The sequence below is a fragment of the Leptinotarsa decemlineata genome, unplaced genomic scaffold (assembly GCF_025532065.1).
Source record: "Leptinotarsa decemlineata unplaced genomic scaffold, Ldec_3_MD MMD2_tig00000133_RagTag_RagTag, whole genome shotgun sequence".
Lineage (NCBI taxonomy): Eukaryota > Metazoa > Arthropoda > Insecta > Coleoptera > Chrysomelidae > Leptinotarsa > Leptinotarsa decemlineata.
In genome coordinates, this window is record NW_027412542.1 from 7657409 (window position 1) to 7675176 (window position 17768).

At 35.1% G+C, this 17768-nt stretch overlaps 1 protein-coding gene across 7 annotated transcripts in view; it reads left to right on the forward strand.

Moving 5' to 3' along the window:
• The window catches only part of Ca-beta (Calcium channel protein beta subunit), a 483978-nt gene that overhangs the window by 421157 nt on the left and 45053 nt on the right, over positions 1–17768 (forward strand). For all 7 annotated transcript variants that reach the window (XM_074172644.1, XM_074172646.1, XM_074172649.1 and 4 more), the window contains 4 exons: positions 5477–5708; positions 9549–9813; positions 13555–13722; positions 16322–16433. In XM_074172644.1, coding sequence (XP_074028745.1) covers positions 5477–5708; positions 9549–9813; positions 13555–13722; positions 16322–16433 — 777 coding nt within the window. The remainder of the gene's footprint in view (positions 1–5476; positions 5709–9548; positions 9814–13554; positions 13723–16321; positions 16434–17768) is intronic.

A 17768-nucleotide genomic window follows, 5' to 3' on the forward strand; every position in this document is an offset into this window, starting at 1 on the left:
TAATAGACGCTAAAAACTTGTCAAATTTGGCCAATGTTTTTATAAGAAAGATGGAAGTGAAGAAGATATAAAAAATGGATTACAATCAATCAAATCTATTTATGAATGTAAAAATGAAAAATAACACTGAATCAGTTACTATTTCAAAAATATCAATTGGCAAAAATTAAATCACATTTCATTTTGGCAAACCTCCCACCCACAGAAGGAGCAGCAGAACAACATTGTGACATGGCATATTATCAGCTTCCAACTTGGTTGGGTAACGAACTGACAGCAACAGATTGGGGCTGGAAGCAAAATCAACGTGGCATTATATCCAAATTAAAAGAAAAGGTATTAATTCCGGATGTACTGCTCAGAACTATTTGCTGCAGCAGTGAAACTGGATGTAACACTTTAAAATGTGGCTGTCAAAAACATGGTTTAAAATGCACAAATTTATGCTCAAATTGTCATGGTTCTGAAAATTGCTCCAATATGGAAAAAAACTTCGAGGAAGATTTCAAACAGATTTTTTCAAACAGTTACTAATTCAAATGAAATTGCGGATGAAGAACCAATGCAGAATGGAAATAATATTGGAGGCGAAGGAGGTGATGTTCTTGAAGATTTCGAGGATCAACTAGAATTGGAAAGGTTTGTCGAATCTAACGCTGGAAAAATGATATCAAAGACACAACAACTAATGGATAAGTGATCAAAATTCAGGATAAGGTATTTATAAATAACAAAATTAACGTTTTCAAACAATTATAATTAATAACGTAATCAGAATGAAGTATCTGAATTCAATAGTACGATTTCCATGTACATTAATATTTTATGAGAGTTTCTATGACATGAATACAATTAGAATTCAATAAATAAACTTTTTAACTGAATAAAATTGCAGCAATCATATTTTTTCATGAAATTGTATATAATTATGAAAAAAACCTTTCGATTTCGATTTTTTGCATTTTCTGAGAACATTTACTATAGTAATGTATATTTTTTTACATCATCAGAAAGTAGAGATTTCAACGAACCAAAATCACACCTTTTTGAAAATTTTTAAAATTAGGGTGCTTCTTTGATATCAAGTCAAAATAAAGTGAAAAAAATAAATATTTTGAATCAAATAAGTTACAGTGTAATTGAGACATGAAACGGTAAGTTTTTAAGGTTATGTAAAAAATTTGTGAATGAAAAAGTTGTAGATATTTTTATTGCCTACAACTTTGTCATTCAACTTTTTTCCGTAGGACTTATAGTTTTGCACGAAATCGAGATAAATCATTTTTTACCCTTAAAAACTCACACCCCTCCCACATTCCGAACTCAGATCAGATATTCTCCTCCTTTTCTAATGGGTTTCATCCTACTGTTGTTTGAGGACCCTGATGGAGACACTCATCAAAAACGCTTCGTGGGATGCCGAAATAACTGGGCGTCAGCTCCCATGCGGTTTTTGATGGTTTAAAACGTATTGGAAAAGTCAAGAAGCTCGAAAAGTGGGTACCCAACGATTTGAACGATCGACAGAAATTGCCACGTTTCGAGTCCTGTTTTTCTTTGTTTTGCGCAACCAAAACGATCCTTTTTTGCATCGTATCATCACGTGTGATGAGAAAAGTAGATCCTCTACAACAGGAAACGTTCAGGCCAGTGGTAACACTGATGGACACCGATGAGCCACTCAGACACTTCCCAAAGGCGAAATCCCACCAAAAAAATACCATGATTAAAGTATGGTGGTCAGCGGCTGGTGTGATTCACTATAACTTTGTGCAACCAGGCCAAACCATCGCAGCAGACTTCGTTTGTGAGGAAATCGACGAAATGTGCCTACCAAAAATTTCGTCAGCAGCAGACGGCACTGGTGAACAAAAGAGGTACGATCCTGCTCCACGACAATGCCCGTCCGCATAGTCCACAAAACGAATTGAGCGTCGAAGTTCTGCCTCACCCTCCATATTCCCCAGACCTCTCGCCAACTGACTACCATCTTTCAAGCACTTCAATAGCTTTCTTACCGGTAGAAAATTCGACAATCAGGAGCAGGCAAAACGGCCTTCGTCGACTTCATCGAATCCCGAGCAGACAATTTTTATGCTGACAGAATTAATCGACTTGTATTACATTGGCAAAAGTGGAGTGATTCAAATGGCGCTTATATCAATTAAATTGAATGAGTATTTACCGTAATTGTGGAATTGGCCGCGGTGGTAGTGCGCTCGACTCACGATCGGAAGGCCGTGGGTTCGATTCCCGCCTTGACCAGATATTTTTCTCGAGAGTATTTATCTGGTTGAAGCTGGGATGATTCTGCAACCGTGTTAGGAATGACACGTTAAAAGGTAAGACCTTGTTAGTCATTAGCTCGCACAAGTTCCTCAACTTCGGAGAGTTGTCGTTCGTATGGGGGCGATAGCTGATTAACGGAAAAACAGATTTTCAAACATACAGAATATCACATATGAAGTGGACTCATAAAAACTGACAAAACTTTTGTAACAACCTAATATTATAGAACATTAGCAGAAATTATATAAAAAATGATGTATTTTCTGAGTATTAGTATCTCACCGAATTTATTGTTCAAGATTGAAGCTTAAAAAAAATATTTCAATGAACAGTACAATTGCAATGAATGTTTTTGTGATGTTTAGTATAAACCACTTTTAAAAAATATCAAATCTAATGACATTGTATTGTCCAAACAGAAATTTTAAATTTTTAACCTGTGAATGCGGCATTATTCATATAATTTTTCCTCATTCTGAGAAAAATATTTAATCTCATAAAAATCACGTGTTTCGTGAAAGTATTTTTCACGCAAAGTTATCTTATATATACTACATGCATTGTAAATGGATTTACGCATACTTATCACTGATAAGGCAGATGATATCTTGGAGAGCTTTTCAGTGGGTTTCGGTGAAAAATCATTTTTTAAATTTACTTCTATAATTCACCTCTGAGATATAAGAATTCAAAGTGACCAAAAGTTACTAAAGTTCATAAAATGCAATATAGCTTCTAATAAGATTTCACTTCTAAATGTTTTTATGACTAATCTTGATTAGCTTTAGTTTTTGTGCGTACCTTCCAGTTAAGATGAGCCAACCTGAATTACCCATTTGATACTGAGACTGAAAACTTCCGTTTTTGCCAGCATTCCCATAATACCATCCACGTAAAAAATTCAAATGAAAAAGGCTTCTCGTGTTTTCAAAGAGAATTATCAGGGCAGAAATACTTATAAGAATTATATATTGGAATTGTTACAACTAGCAATTTCAACAACAGACAAGATAACCATTCAGAACTCCTACAATATTCCCAAAAACTGACCTGTATTATAGGACCATTCATTTTCAGAAGAAAACCTGAATGGTGATGGACATTTTAATTGCTGATTAATTAAGTTATGCCAAGCAATAACACCGCTTGTTTCCAGAAATGGGGTAGTTTTTAAAAAATATCACTCTCATTGCGTAGTACCAGTGCGACAGTTTCACGATAACTTTACGGATCGATGTACTAGAAGAAGAGGTTTTACGGTTTTGAAATCAAAACTCTAAAAGACCCAACCAACTATTGCAGATAATCAACATAAAAATAGTAACAGGTGTATGTTGTTATGTACGTACCTGGACAAGCAAAAACAAGTCGATGTTGTTTATTTAGACTTTCAAAAAGCCTTCGATCAAATAGACCATTATGTTCTTCTCAGCAAATTGACAAAATTGAGACTCTCTAACCAACTGCTCACTCTAATTGAATCATATCTAATTAACAGAAAAAAATTCATCGAATGTGAATCTTTCAAATCGGCCCAGTATGTAGTTACATCTGGGGTACCACAAGGCTCCAATCTTGGACCTCTTTTATTTTTAATTTTTATTAATGACTTGGCAACCTCTTTGAATATTCCTAGCCTACTATTTGCAGACGACCTGAAGCTATATTATAAAATCGACGACATTACTGACTGCCGACGTGTACAACATGAATTAGATGTAATCAAACTTTGGTGTAATAATAATCGTCTACAACTGAACGTATCCAAATGTGAAATAAAATCATTTTCAACAAAAAAGCGAACTTTAATGTACGATTATTCAATCAACAAATCTACAATCAACCGCGTACATGAGATAAAAGATCTTGGTATAACATACGACAGTAAATTAACATTTCCAACACACATAAGTAATATGACTGCTGATGCAAATAGGATGCTTGGATTCATTTACAGAAATGGCAAGAGTATGGCTCTTTAATATGGAATCCGGTTTACGACTACCAAAAAACATCAATTGAGATCGTTCAAAGGAAGTTCCTAAAATACTTATGTCTAAAAGTTGATGGTCAATACCCCACGAGAGGCATCGATCATAACATTTTGTTGACACGATTTGATATGAAAATAGGAGAGTTATCCTTGGTATAAAATTCCTGCTTAAATTACTCAACAACAATATTGGCAGTACGGTTCTTTTACCCGAGATCAATTTCTTAGTACCAAGAAGTGAAGGTCGACACAATCTGAAATTTTATTGCGAAGCATCACGCACAAATATTATGCTACGATCGCCATTGAATTTTATGTGCAGTAGCTTCAATAAAATCTGTGAACACTGCGATATTCATTTCTACTCTCTGAATGCCTTGGTATCTTGTATCCATAATCACTTGTAATAACACTATAAATAACTTTTGTGTCAGTACTGTAACATTGCATGATTTGTAACTTTTTGTGTTATATACTCAATTTTTCATTCCTCTTTTGAAAATCTCCGTATACGAATATTTTATATATACTTTGTTTTAGTATTTACTTTTATACATTTCTATATTCCATTATTGTTAATATTTATTCCATATATACTCCGTAATCATTTCCTGTAACTGGGTACTCCTGTTGGGAATAAATCGCTTCTTTTTTTATTTATAATGTTTTTAACATGGGGCCGTTCAAGTATTACGTAGACATCAGAGGGGAGAGGGAGGTCTTTGCTTTAATTATTTTTGATGACATAGGGGGCGGGGGGTCTAGATGGTGAATACTTCAGCTGCAGTTATTTACTTTTTTACACATATGGCAACCCACACATTGTCTATGTTCACACATTGTTTATGTTCGAAAAATAAAAAATGTATATAACAATGTTTACGTAAGCATGGGACGGGGAGTAAAAGCTTTGTTTGCTTTTGCTGACTAGGGGGATGGGGAGTAAATAATTGTAATGAATATGCTAACGTTATACTAGAACGGCCTCCCTAAGGGTTATTGTGGGAAGGGTCAGTCACCCCCAAGGAGTTTATTTTTGAGTAGAGATGTGTTGACATGTTTCACGTTTTTTTCACACGAAATCAAATGACTCATTCAGGATGGCTCGTTTTATCTGCAATGCAATGTATGATTGTGTGATTAGGTGTTATAATCAACTCCTTTAAATCCTGGCGACATGATACATATTTTCAGGGGACGAATCTGATTCAATGGGCAATCCGAGGACGGGAAAATCTCTCACTACTCCGCCTGCAAAGGAAAAGAAGAAACCATTTTTCAAGAAGCAAGAGACAACAGCTCCTTACGACGTAGTACCTTCCATGCGACCGGTTGTCCTCGTAGGTCCTTCACTGAAAGGATACGAAGTCACCGACATGATGCAAAAAGCCTTATTTGATTTTCTAAAACATAGATTTGAAGGAAGGTGAGTTGATTTTTCAAATCTGTAACATGAGAGTTTTTCAGTCAGTATTTGATGTTCACTGTTTATACACCCTTCCGGATTCCGGAATTTATTTTCTCTGGAGTTGATTCATTCTTAAATAGGATCATTTTTACTTTCTTCATTTCAAAAATAAAATCAGCACGTGATTTGAAGATTACTGTCGATCAAAAATGCTCTGAGTAATTCCGATGTTTCATGAAACCGCCTCAAAGAAGCGGTTCAGCGAATCCGCGAGTGAACTCACCAATATACGATATGCGAAATCAGCTAGGAATTGCCATAATTTTCAGACGTTTTTGTGTGAGCCGTGTGAATGTTATTTTCAGGTTGTAAATACAATCGAGAACTGTAGAAAGAGGTTCAATTGTTTGCTGAATATTGTATCATAATATAGTCTTTGATATGATTAATAAATAATTTTTCATGCTGTTATGATAGTAATCTATTTTTGAATTACTGGAAAAATAACAAATCTCAATACAATATAATAAAACTCAATTTGTATAATACTCTACATACAATGTTGTTCTCACTGTATTGAGTTTATTTTCACTAATTATAATTTTATCTTATTTTCATAAGTGACATACACCACTAGTACAAACACCATAGACATTATTTATAAATAGTAGACGAGTTGTAATAAAGAAATGAACTTTTGACACTGTCACAGTTGACAACTGAGTTAGAGACTGTAAAAAATACAAATTTTCATTTATGTATAAACATTCTTTTTTGTTGAAATGAAATAAATGTTTCATACATAACATTCATAAAGAATTCACTACAAATATTAAAAACCATCATTGACCGAAGAGACGTTGTTATAAAGTAAACACGAGTCAATTATCAAAAAAAAAATGAACAGTTCAACATTGAAGTATATTTCTAAAATAATAGAAATATAGATTGTTTTGCTCCGAAATTAACCAAAGTCGATTGGTGCTTTATATCTTTCATACTAGATTTTCTACAAACTATTCTGGATAGAATAATGAACGGCAAGAGAGAGCGTACTTTCAAATGGGCAATATGGTCCTGGCTTTATTTTCAAATAAACCAATGTTTGTACGGAGAAAAACCAGTCCATATATAAAACTTTGGGTAATCAGCAAATATTTTTAGATATTTTCCAAGTTTTGTTCTCAACTAGTCAGCAGTAGAATTTGTCCTGGAAACAAGTCAAAGGCGCCCCAATTGGTTCTCCTCTCTCTCCAGTCTCTACATGAAGGACTTTAAAACCAGAGCCATTGACATGTCTCATCTCAAACCCACGTGTTGGCTCCGATACGTGGATGACGTTTTGGTTATATGGCCCAATGGATCCGAAGATCTTCATGCATTCCTGGACCACATCAACTCCTCACACCCCGACCTAAAGTTCACAATGGAGGTTGAAAATAATACCTCACTTCCTTTCCTGGACGTTCTCATCACAAAGTCCAACAACTATCTCTCACACACGGTCTACCGAAAACCTACCTACTAACCGCTACCTCAATGCCAAGTCCCATCATCATCCTGCACAGCTGAATTCCGTTTTAAATTCCCTCATACATCGTTCTCTAAGACTCACTGAAAACCACAATAGATCCAAGAAACTATACGAACTCATAGCCGCCCTTCATCAAAACGACTATCCCGTCTCCCAAATACAAAGATCCATCCAACGACAGCAAACACAAATCCCACCCCAAGAGTTACCCGAGGAATAGACCAACCAGTCAAAAGCTTTTTTCCCCTACATCCATGGAGTTACTGACAAAGTGAGCCGAATTCTGAAGAAACATAAAGTAAAGACAGTATTCACAGCCAACAACCAAATCTCCACTATATGTTAAGAACACCCAAGGACACGATACGCAATGAATCACAGGGCATATACGAAATACCATGTTCTAACTGTCACAGAACTCACATCGGCCAGACCAATTGAAACATTTCCAACAGAGCCTATGAACATGAACTAGCTGTTCGCAAAACAGATCCAGCATCATCACTCTTCAAACACCACCAGGAAACAGGCCACACAATAAGCTTCGAAAACACCAAGACCATTGCTACGGAGAAAAATCTTCAAGTCAGGATAATTCTGGAGATGATTCGCAGAGACTACCACAAACATCGAGGACATTGTTGTCACGCAAGATACCTGAAAATAACTCAGGTACCCGGTCAGGCAGACAGAATACCTGCCACAATAATATAAATATGAGCCCCGAACAACAGAGTGACCAGTGCGAACTTAGAGTGGAACACAGCAAGCATAGAGCTGGTAACGAGACTTGGGGACAAGGGAGATTATGATCTCGTCCTCGAGTCATGTAAGTGATTCCTGAAAATGATTCTAAAGCAGGAGCCGAAACGTCGAAACGATGAAAATTACGGACGATATATATATATATATATATATATATATATATATATATATATATATATATATATATGGAAACATCCCTGTATCTTCGGTAAAGATTGAGGTAGACTGATGAAACTCAGGACTGATGAAAATGCTTAAAATGCACATACCACCTGAATGGGGTTGGTCAAAGTGATATACACTACCCGCCACTCGCGATGGAACAACCCATTTTTACGGTAAAACCTACTAGGGGGCAAAATAGGCTCAAAATTCATTCAGAATCGTGATCAGGACTACCAACTTACTACAAATACATTTTCCCTAAAATAATATCAGTGCTGAAAAATCCGAGTTTGTCTCAGTGGAAACACCCCCCTATCTTCCGTATTTATTCAAGTAGATTTTTCTTGTTTTGACATCAAAACAGGCACCCGTCCTAGAAAATCAGAATTTTTTCATAAAAAATCGATTGTTTAAGAGAGCCTTGACTTTTGTTTTCACATAAATAAATTATTTTTTATATTGGTGACAGGAAAGTTATTCCTTCTCGCAAAGTCAATAAGAGAGAATTCTTATATTTTCAAAAAACCATGTGTTTTTGTGGCGAAAAATTTTATGTAGTTCAAACTCTTTCGAATTAGTACTTTCAAAATCACGTTGTCAATCAAAAAACAAAACAATCAATTTCAATTAATTTAAAATCTGTTTTTCCGTTAATCAGCTGTCGCCCCCATACGAACGACAACTCTCAAAAGTTGAGATTTTGTGCGAGCTAAGGACTAATGAGGTCGTACCTTTGAACGTGTGATTCCTAACACGGTGATTGATGATACCTTTATATTTTTGTACCTTCTATCAAACTTCCCTACAAACTATGCGCCTTATATTATTTCCTCCAACTCTTCTCAGTTCTCTAGGTGTGATTTCTCTACACGCTCGTATAATTCTTGCACGAAGATCTTGCCTATTTGTTGGCCTATCCTTATTAACTTTATTTTTCAACGTTCCTGAAAAATCATGTTGTGTCTCACACATTTAAAGGTAGTTCTTCCAACATATTCGAAAATGCATTGGCATATATGTATATTTTGGAAGATATAGGGACATAGCGGTTGCGGCGGTACAGGGCCAATTGTATGTTGCTCTTTCAAGAGCTACCTCTGAAGAACATTATCTACTGACAAAAAAAAACCGTGAATGTCGTATATAAAGAGATTATGTAGTATCAGCACAATGCGGAGCCGGGACAGGTCTTTAGTGAAATATTAGCCTGTCCTCTAGTTTGATATACATAATTTTCATGTGAGAAATCTTGATAGAAATTGGCCAACAACGATTTTTTTCCATGTACTTCTCTGATTGAGTATACTGATGTAACAATATTTTCAAGATCATAAAATCATAACTTGTACATGAAATACAATTTTCATTCCATTGATAAATGCTTTTTTTTTCAGAATTATTATAACTAGGGTAATGGCAGATATTTCGTTAGCTAAGCGTTCTTTATTGAATAATCCCAACAAAAGGGCGATCATGGAGAGATCGACTGGACGATCGTCATGTCTTTCCGAAGTCCAAGCCGAAATCGAACGGATCTTCGAGCTTGCAACAACTCTACAACTTGTGGTGCTGGATTGTGATACTATAAATCATCCTTCACAACTTGCCAAAACTTCATTAGCTCCTTGTATTGTATATCTTAAAATTAGTAGTCCTAAGGTAAGACATTTTTCATTTACAACAATTTCTGAGTAGGTTAGGTTTTTGTCCAATATGAAAGAATTAACTTTCAAATTCAGTTTTGATTATTCAGAGGGATTTTTATAATGATGATAATAATAAAAGGTCTTCATTTACAACGGAAATATAGTAATAACTAACTAAATTCATATTATAAATTTACGAATCATCAGCATCATTCTGCCTTACTGAATTCCGGCTTGAATTCTCTCATACACAGGTCTATCAAACTCTCTGACAACCACAATAGATCCAAGGAACTAAACAGCTCAATGGTTAGACGGACCACCAAAAAGCTTTTCTTCCTTATATTTATGGAGTAACCGACAAAGTAGGCCAAATTCTGAAGAGGCACGATATAAAAACAATAGTCACAGCCAAATATCAAATTTCCACTTTTTTACTAACACCTAAGAACGCAATACCCAATGAGGCACGGGGCATATATGAAATATCATGTTTCAACAGCTCCAAATCTCCAACAGCCTCATCCCTCCCTTTACATCATCGTGAGTAGGCAGATTGAGACTCTTGCGAAGAGCAATGACGAGAATTGGGGAGTAGTCTCAAAGTCTTGCAGCTTGTTACTTTCTGAGGAGTAGGTCGATTGGGAGATAGGAGAGCGGTGCCTGTGCAAAAGTAGCGATTCACATTGGATTTGAATCGCTGGAGATTGAATCCATTTGATCCACATAAACGCAGTTTTCCAAATGAAAGAGTTCTTGAACAGTGAAGATCGAGATGTACCGAGTTGAAGAGATACAAATCCCCAACCTTTCTTCGATGTTCTAGACTATCAAGGTTGCAAGTGATGTTCCCGTCTCCAATCACGCAAATGCCTCTTTCTGGATGAAATCCAGCAGCTTCAGGGTATGCTCACGGGAGGAGTGTAATGATAGCTTCTTGAAAATGGCTTTAGAATGTAATCTCAAACGTCGAACTAACAAAATCACAAGACAGGGTTCCACGCGGACTTTACAGATCCCACTTTATTGTTCGAATTCTATCTAGAAACGAATATCTTTTTAGATTCATGAAACTTAGTTGTTTTATCTGGGAAATTTGAGTCCTGAATCGCAATTCTTCATCCATAATCAACACGAGATTTCTGTTTTTTTAAAAGTCACCTCCTTTCCCTTGTTTCATAATTATACATATATTTAAAACCATAAAATTCTGTTCTATAGGACAAATTAAGCTTGTGTTAATCGATTATTATCAATTTAATTCTTGGCATGAAAATTTGTAAGAAATAATAATTATTATAATTTAATTATATATTTTTTGGCATGAATAAGACGATTCACATAAGAGAAAGTATTTGCAAATACAAAATTAGTTACATAGGTATGTTTATCGAGCCATTTCACGAATTAAATACTCGATTTCGATAATTGAAAAACACTCAGATGACAACAATGCAAAATTTCAATTAATAAAATATTCGACACAATCGAATAAGTTATATCTAACTGAAAACAAAAAACTGTATCAGTCTAGTGGAACTTTTGTTAGTTGAACTGAATAAATCATTATTTGCAATGTACTGATAGTGAGCGGATTTGATTCAATTGAATTAATGAATTTTATTTGAATAATTTGCAACAGTCAATGTCTTATAAACACTTCATTCAATTGAAAGAATTAGTCAAACCAAGCAAATAATTTTCTAATGAATCAAAAACTAGTTAGGTAGGTAGGTCTAAAGTGAGTGGGTATATTCGACCCTCCACCGCAACCCACAAGGGTTTATTGTGACTATCACCTATTCACACTCGGCCAAATAAACCCAGCTTCTTAACGAAGCCGATCAGTTTGTATGGTAAGTGGTCTTTGAGGTCAGATGGTGAGAGTACGGATCTGCCGAACTTGAAGAACCTGATTCGGTCCCCAGCGGGGCAGGCACAAAGTATATGCTCTGCTGTTTCATCATTTTCCAGACAGAGGCGATACACACTGTCTTCCGACAGTCCAAGTCTCTGCATATGATGATTCAAATGACAGTGACCTGTAAGAAGGTCTGTTAGACATCGTAGTTTATTCCTACTGTAGTTCAACAACTGTTTGGAATCAAGCTTCGAAGGATGAATAAATGCCTTGGAGTGAGCCAATCCTGGAAGATTCTGCCAGAAGTCCATAAATCTTCTTGCCATCCAGAATGAATTTTTTTTGAATAATTTGCAACATTCAATGTCTATAAACACTTCATTCAATTGAAAGAAATAGACAAACCAAGCAAATAATTTTCTAATAAATCAAAAACTTAAATTTTCTATTTCTAGAAAATATTTTCATTTGAAAAAATAGGCTCATCGATACTAGCTACTCCTATCTCTAAAAATTCTATACTTTTCTCAGTACAAACAAAAGAGATTCGATATTTGCCTAATTGGAAAAAAAACTGTTCCTCAAACCGCTCCGGAAAAGTAATGAATTATCTAAAGTAAGTTGAACTTCATTGAGTTCCTGATGACTCGTGGCTATCAGGTACGCAAATTTCAGGTAGCTTTCTTTTTAATTTGCCACACCTCTATGCAAAAAATAATGCGTTTTGCCTATACAGAAGGTTTATTAAACATGCGGCAAAAATTTAAGGGACTATTTCTTGGACTATTCTAAGGATATTTTGTCATTTGATGATTTTTGATACAGCTCTTTGTCTCAAAGATAGTATAAATTAATGACTTTAGGTGACCCCATAGGAAATAATCCACGGGGTTCAAGTCTGGTGATCGAGCAAGCCATAGGTGAGGTCCACCTCGACTAATGCAGCATTCTCCATTTGTCACCGTTAAAAACTATCAAGCCAATATGGTAAAATGCGCTGGTGCACCATCGTGCATAAACCACATTGCAATGTAACCAATGGTACATTCGCCAGAAACTGGGGTAGCGTTTGTTTCAAAAAATTGCGGTATACCTCGCCGGTAAGTCTTCCTGGCAGAAATACCGGTCTAATTACCGGTACAATTCCCACCCAAACATTTAACGAGAAGTGATGTTGAGAGCTATCTTCAAACACATCATGTGGATTTTCGTCAGCCCAAACATGGTTATTGTGGAAATTCCTCGTGGCATTTGTTGAGAAACTGGCTTCATCGATAAAAAGAATAAGCATCCGTAGTTGAGGAATCTGAACCAATGTGCGGCAAAAGCCATCGACAGTATGCAATACGTGAAAGAAAATATTCAGGAAGAAGTGCCTGAACTGATTGTATGTGGTATGGGTACGACAAATAGTCTCTTTCAACTACGTTAATAATTTTAAAATCACCAAACTTGTTATTGCCTTAGAATAGTTCAAGGAATAGACCCTTGATTTTTTGACGAATGTTTAATGAACGCCCTGTATACCTTATAAACATAACTATTTATGGAATTGAGTAATTAAAGTTACGTGAAAAACAATCTTGTAGCTACGACACTCCAATTGGTGAGACAGATTCAGGAAGACAGATAAAGGAAATAATCTCTGAAGACCTAATAGTTTTCATATCTGTCAATGATAATATCCTTCTAAAAAATGATACTGAAATGTTCATTATACTTTAACTAAGTACATTACTGTATGTGTAAGGTGTCTGTTGAAACTAGTAGGAATATTTTTGTTGATCACCCCCTAAGTGAATTACAGTCCAATATACTGGTTTTTTGAATCCCCCACAGGAGATTTCAATTTTTTGTTCCCTGATGAAAATGATCCAAAGAAAATTTTCACAGGTTTTGCAAAGGCTCATTAAGTCCAGAGGAAAGAGCCAAGCTAGGCATTTGAATGTACAAATGGTCGCTTCGGAAAAATTAGCTCAATGTCCTCCAGAGATGTTTGATGTTATATTGGACGAAAATCAGTTGGAAGATGCTTGCGAACATATAGCTGAATATTTAGAGGTAAGTTATCAATATATATTATAAATAAAATCTCCCCCACTCTCTGTCTGCGACGCGATAAACTTAAAAATTACCCAACAGATTTTCATACTGTTTCCACCAAAAAGGTTTATGTGTATAATTTATAGTACATTTCAGTGCATTGGTTGAGATATGATATTGTTATCCGAGAGAAACCGAGATGGTGGTGTTACCCTGCGTACTTATATCGAAAACGCTGCTTAATTCAACAGAACAATTCAATTTTAATGTCTACAAAAAAGTTAGCAAATCTATCTTTTAAGGATAGTATACTACACTCATTTCAATGTTTGAAATAATGATCACATATAATGTGGTAATATTAACGCTAATACGATATTAATCGTCAACAAATAAATAAATAGATGCGCGTGGTAGAAAACCCTTAAAGACGATCGGAGCTCAGTCTCAACGACAATCTTGTAGTGTCCACTTTGGTGAAGTGTAGTACGCGATAAAAGTCTGTGCTCTAAAAAATAGCATTCAAATCGAATTTGAAACGAAAAGTTTTGGATGGTCAAGCGGAAAAGTGATTGCTAATGTCCTTTTTTCATGCAACGAGAAGCTGATAATGGCATAAGCATGGACCTGGAAATAGTTCAAGAGTGTTGTGCAAAAGCGGCGGGTGTAAGTTTGGGTAGCATTAAAAGAATAGCTCGTGAAATGAAAACAATTGAAAATGGAGAGTTATCCTCTTTTTTAACGACTAATAAAAAAAAGACATAGAAAGTAATCAAAATCAGATTTTGATTACTTCGACAAGGGCCTTTCTCGTCGATATACAATAAAGTATTACATGACTGAGAAAAAAAATCCCACCCATAGTTAAAAAATTCGTTGACGAAAATGGTTACAAAGGATCTTATGAGTCCCTGAGGAAAGTGATGAAAGAAATAGGATTGAGATGGAGGTAAACGAAAAAAATTTAAAATTACTCATGGAAAAACCGGTGATTCATCAAAAAATTTCTATAAATGTTCAAGGTAATAGTGACAACTATAGTATCAGTGAGTATAGTGATAACTCTACAGGCGATTTCGATCTGTCTGGAGTTGAACGTTTGTAATTTTTTGATCATAACTTTAATTTTATTTTTGTTTGGATTCATTCATCTTAATAAATATAATGTTTCTCAAGAAATTCATTTTGAAATGTAATCTTCAACCCAAATGAATTACATTGTCAGTATAATTCTTTCTGCCTTTCCTGAATACACCCAAAATTAAACGCAATACAGACTGCTGAAAAATAAACTCATTTAAATTCAATTACGTAAATACCGCATTATCATACTAAACTAATAATTGACTATCAATTAAAAAACCATCAACCCTGCTACTTGCGGCAAAAAATGTACTCTCACGCCACTCTGAAACCCAAATAGGCGCACCAAGTCGCACGGTAGATTTCATTCTTTTCTATCCTCATGTGAACGCAGGTGGTGATATGTTATAATCGCTTCCTAGATTTGACAATCTGTACATTGGTTACCTTGAGTATTTCTTGCATCATACATTGAAATCTTCAGGTAGATAGTTAGTATCTATTTCAAATTCAAAATTGATTTTTGTGAACATGCTTTTGTTTTAGCGAGGCCGTTATTATTAGTTGGGATACCCGTCTTTGCTCAAGGCGTTTATATGTGTTTGTGTAGTATTTGGAATAAAACTATAAACTTCAAATTATGAGTGTTCAGCGGATCTTGCTTCATACTCGTATACCTCTACCAATGAATAGCTCCACCCATAAAAGAGGTTTCGAAGGTTTTGAATGATCTACAATATTCCACAACATTCCAAACTGTTCTGCAATATTTGATAATTGCCTGGGATGTTCCATGATGGTGTAGAACGTTTCTGACTATTCTCGAATATTCCAAAACATTTCAGAATGCTCCGGTATATTGTGGATTATTGTTGAATGCTCTCAAATAATCACAATTGTTATGTTTTGAATTGTTCTGGAAACTTCTGAACGGTGAAACATTCCAGCTCTTATATCTTCAAAAGCACGCCCTTCAAGTAAACATGGAAATTACATTTTTCGGATGGGGTTAAAGGACTACCACACCTTTGATCGTTCCACAATGATCTGGGTTGAGGCAAACAAGATTAGTGAAATGAAAGGTAGAAATTATTGAGATGAATTGACCTGAAACAAATGTTTCACAAGTTAGGTTAATATAATTTCGCTACATCAAAACTTACCTAAAACCAGGTAATCTGATTGTATTGAGCCGCGCAAAATCTCTCAGGATCCACCACGAGGTTTTAACACAAACTCAGTTTAAATAAAATTTCAGCTTCAAATGTGATGCAATACTTTGACAAATGTTAAATGAAAATGAATGTTATCGGGCCAGTTTATTGACTGAATCATAATACTCATGAAAGGACTCTTCTACGCCTTGCGGTTGAAAATGGAAACCTTTTTCATGGGCAAGCTGGTGTGACACCTTGTCAGAAAAAAATGTAGTTATATAAGTTATGTACGGGTCGCTAGTTTTTATGTTAATTCAATGTGATTAGAGCTAACTTGAAAAGCAAACATGAAAAATTCATTGCTATCTACTTTTCAGGCTTATTGGAGAGCAACACACCCTGAAATAAGTGTTCCAAATGTACCCCGACCAATAGGAACTTCTCCTCAAGCTTCACCAAGTGGGGACCAAGGTCGACCCACTTTGCCAGGTTAGTTATAAAATCATCGTTACTATCTTCTTTAACATATTCAACTGAATTTCACACAAAAACTTATGAAATTGATTGTTCGAGGTTTTGGTTTTCGATTTATAGTTCACATATGCAGCCAAGTTTCGGGACACCTACAGTTCAATAAAGAAAATAACAAAAACATTCCATCAGACCCCATAAGTTCTAGGCGGGTTTTGCGTTACATTTTGATATGGTCTATCAGAGATGGAATTAACACTTTCTCTTTCCTTTCAAAGTATATATTTTTGTTTAAAACCTGACAGGACTAGGCTTGAATCTGCATCTGAAAAGCTCAATTTTGGAAAATATATAGATGGAAAGAAGGCATAAACTAATAGAAGGTGCTTTATGTTGATTTTATAGCTCATCGATATTGGCTTCCTAATTTCATAAGATTTGATAACAACAAACAAAAATTCAATATTTTATTTGTAGTGAAATACCCCTTATAACAGATTCATTGTCAAAAATTTTACTTGATAGGAGTTGAGAATAATTTTTGTTGGGAATTTTCAAGAAGTCCTATAGATATATTTTGAGTTGATACGCTTGATGTACCTAAGAAGAAATTTCAAAGAAGTGCGAAAGGACGATGTACCTCACATATTATAGGTGATTTATCATTTTGGTGAATATAATTGGGAAATATTATTTTCTTTTTTGAACGCATTAGGATTGTGTTGATACGTGTCCAAAAACAATTATATTTATATTTATGTTTGTATGTATATATTTTATTTTCTATAAGACGTATCCTATATCATTTTTTGTGATCTTAAAGGATGTAATAAATATAATAATATAATAATAATTACCGTCCTTGCTGGAAATGCGAACTCAAACAGGAGTTGTTTTTTGGAGTATTTGCTTCTCATTTATGCCGGGCTGATCGAACCAAGACAGCATCTGAGTCAGGATACTAATTGAGAATTGTAACTCAGTACTATGCCAATCTGATTATATTATTATTATATTCAGATAAACCAAAACGAACGTGAAGATAAGTCGAGAGCAAACCTTATTCTCGCTTCTTACATTGTTGATTTTTGGGCTGCTTTCCTTGGGTCGTATTTGGGGAAAGGAAAAAAAAAAGATGAGAACAAAACAGTACACGATAAATCTGATAGCTCGACAACGATTTGTTCAAATCGGTTTAATAATCCATTTAATGCCAAAGTTTTTGAATCGCTCAGATAGGGAGCTCAATTAATCCAACTCATATTAAAAAAAAAATACAATACAACAGAACAACTTCCTTTAGAAGAAACCTTGGGGTTTTCTTTTGACGTTTTTGTTAATTTTTTAATTGAT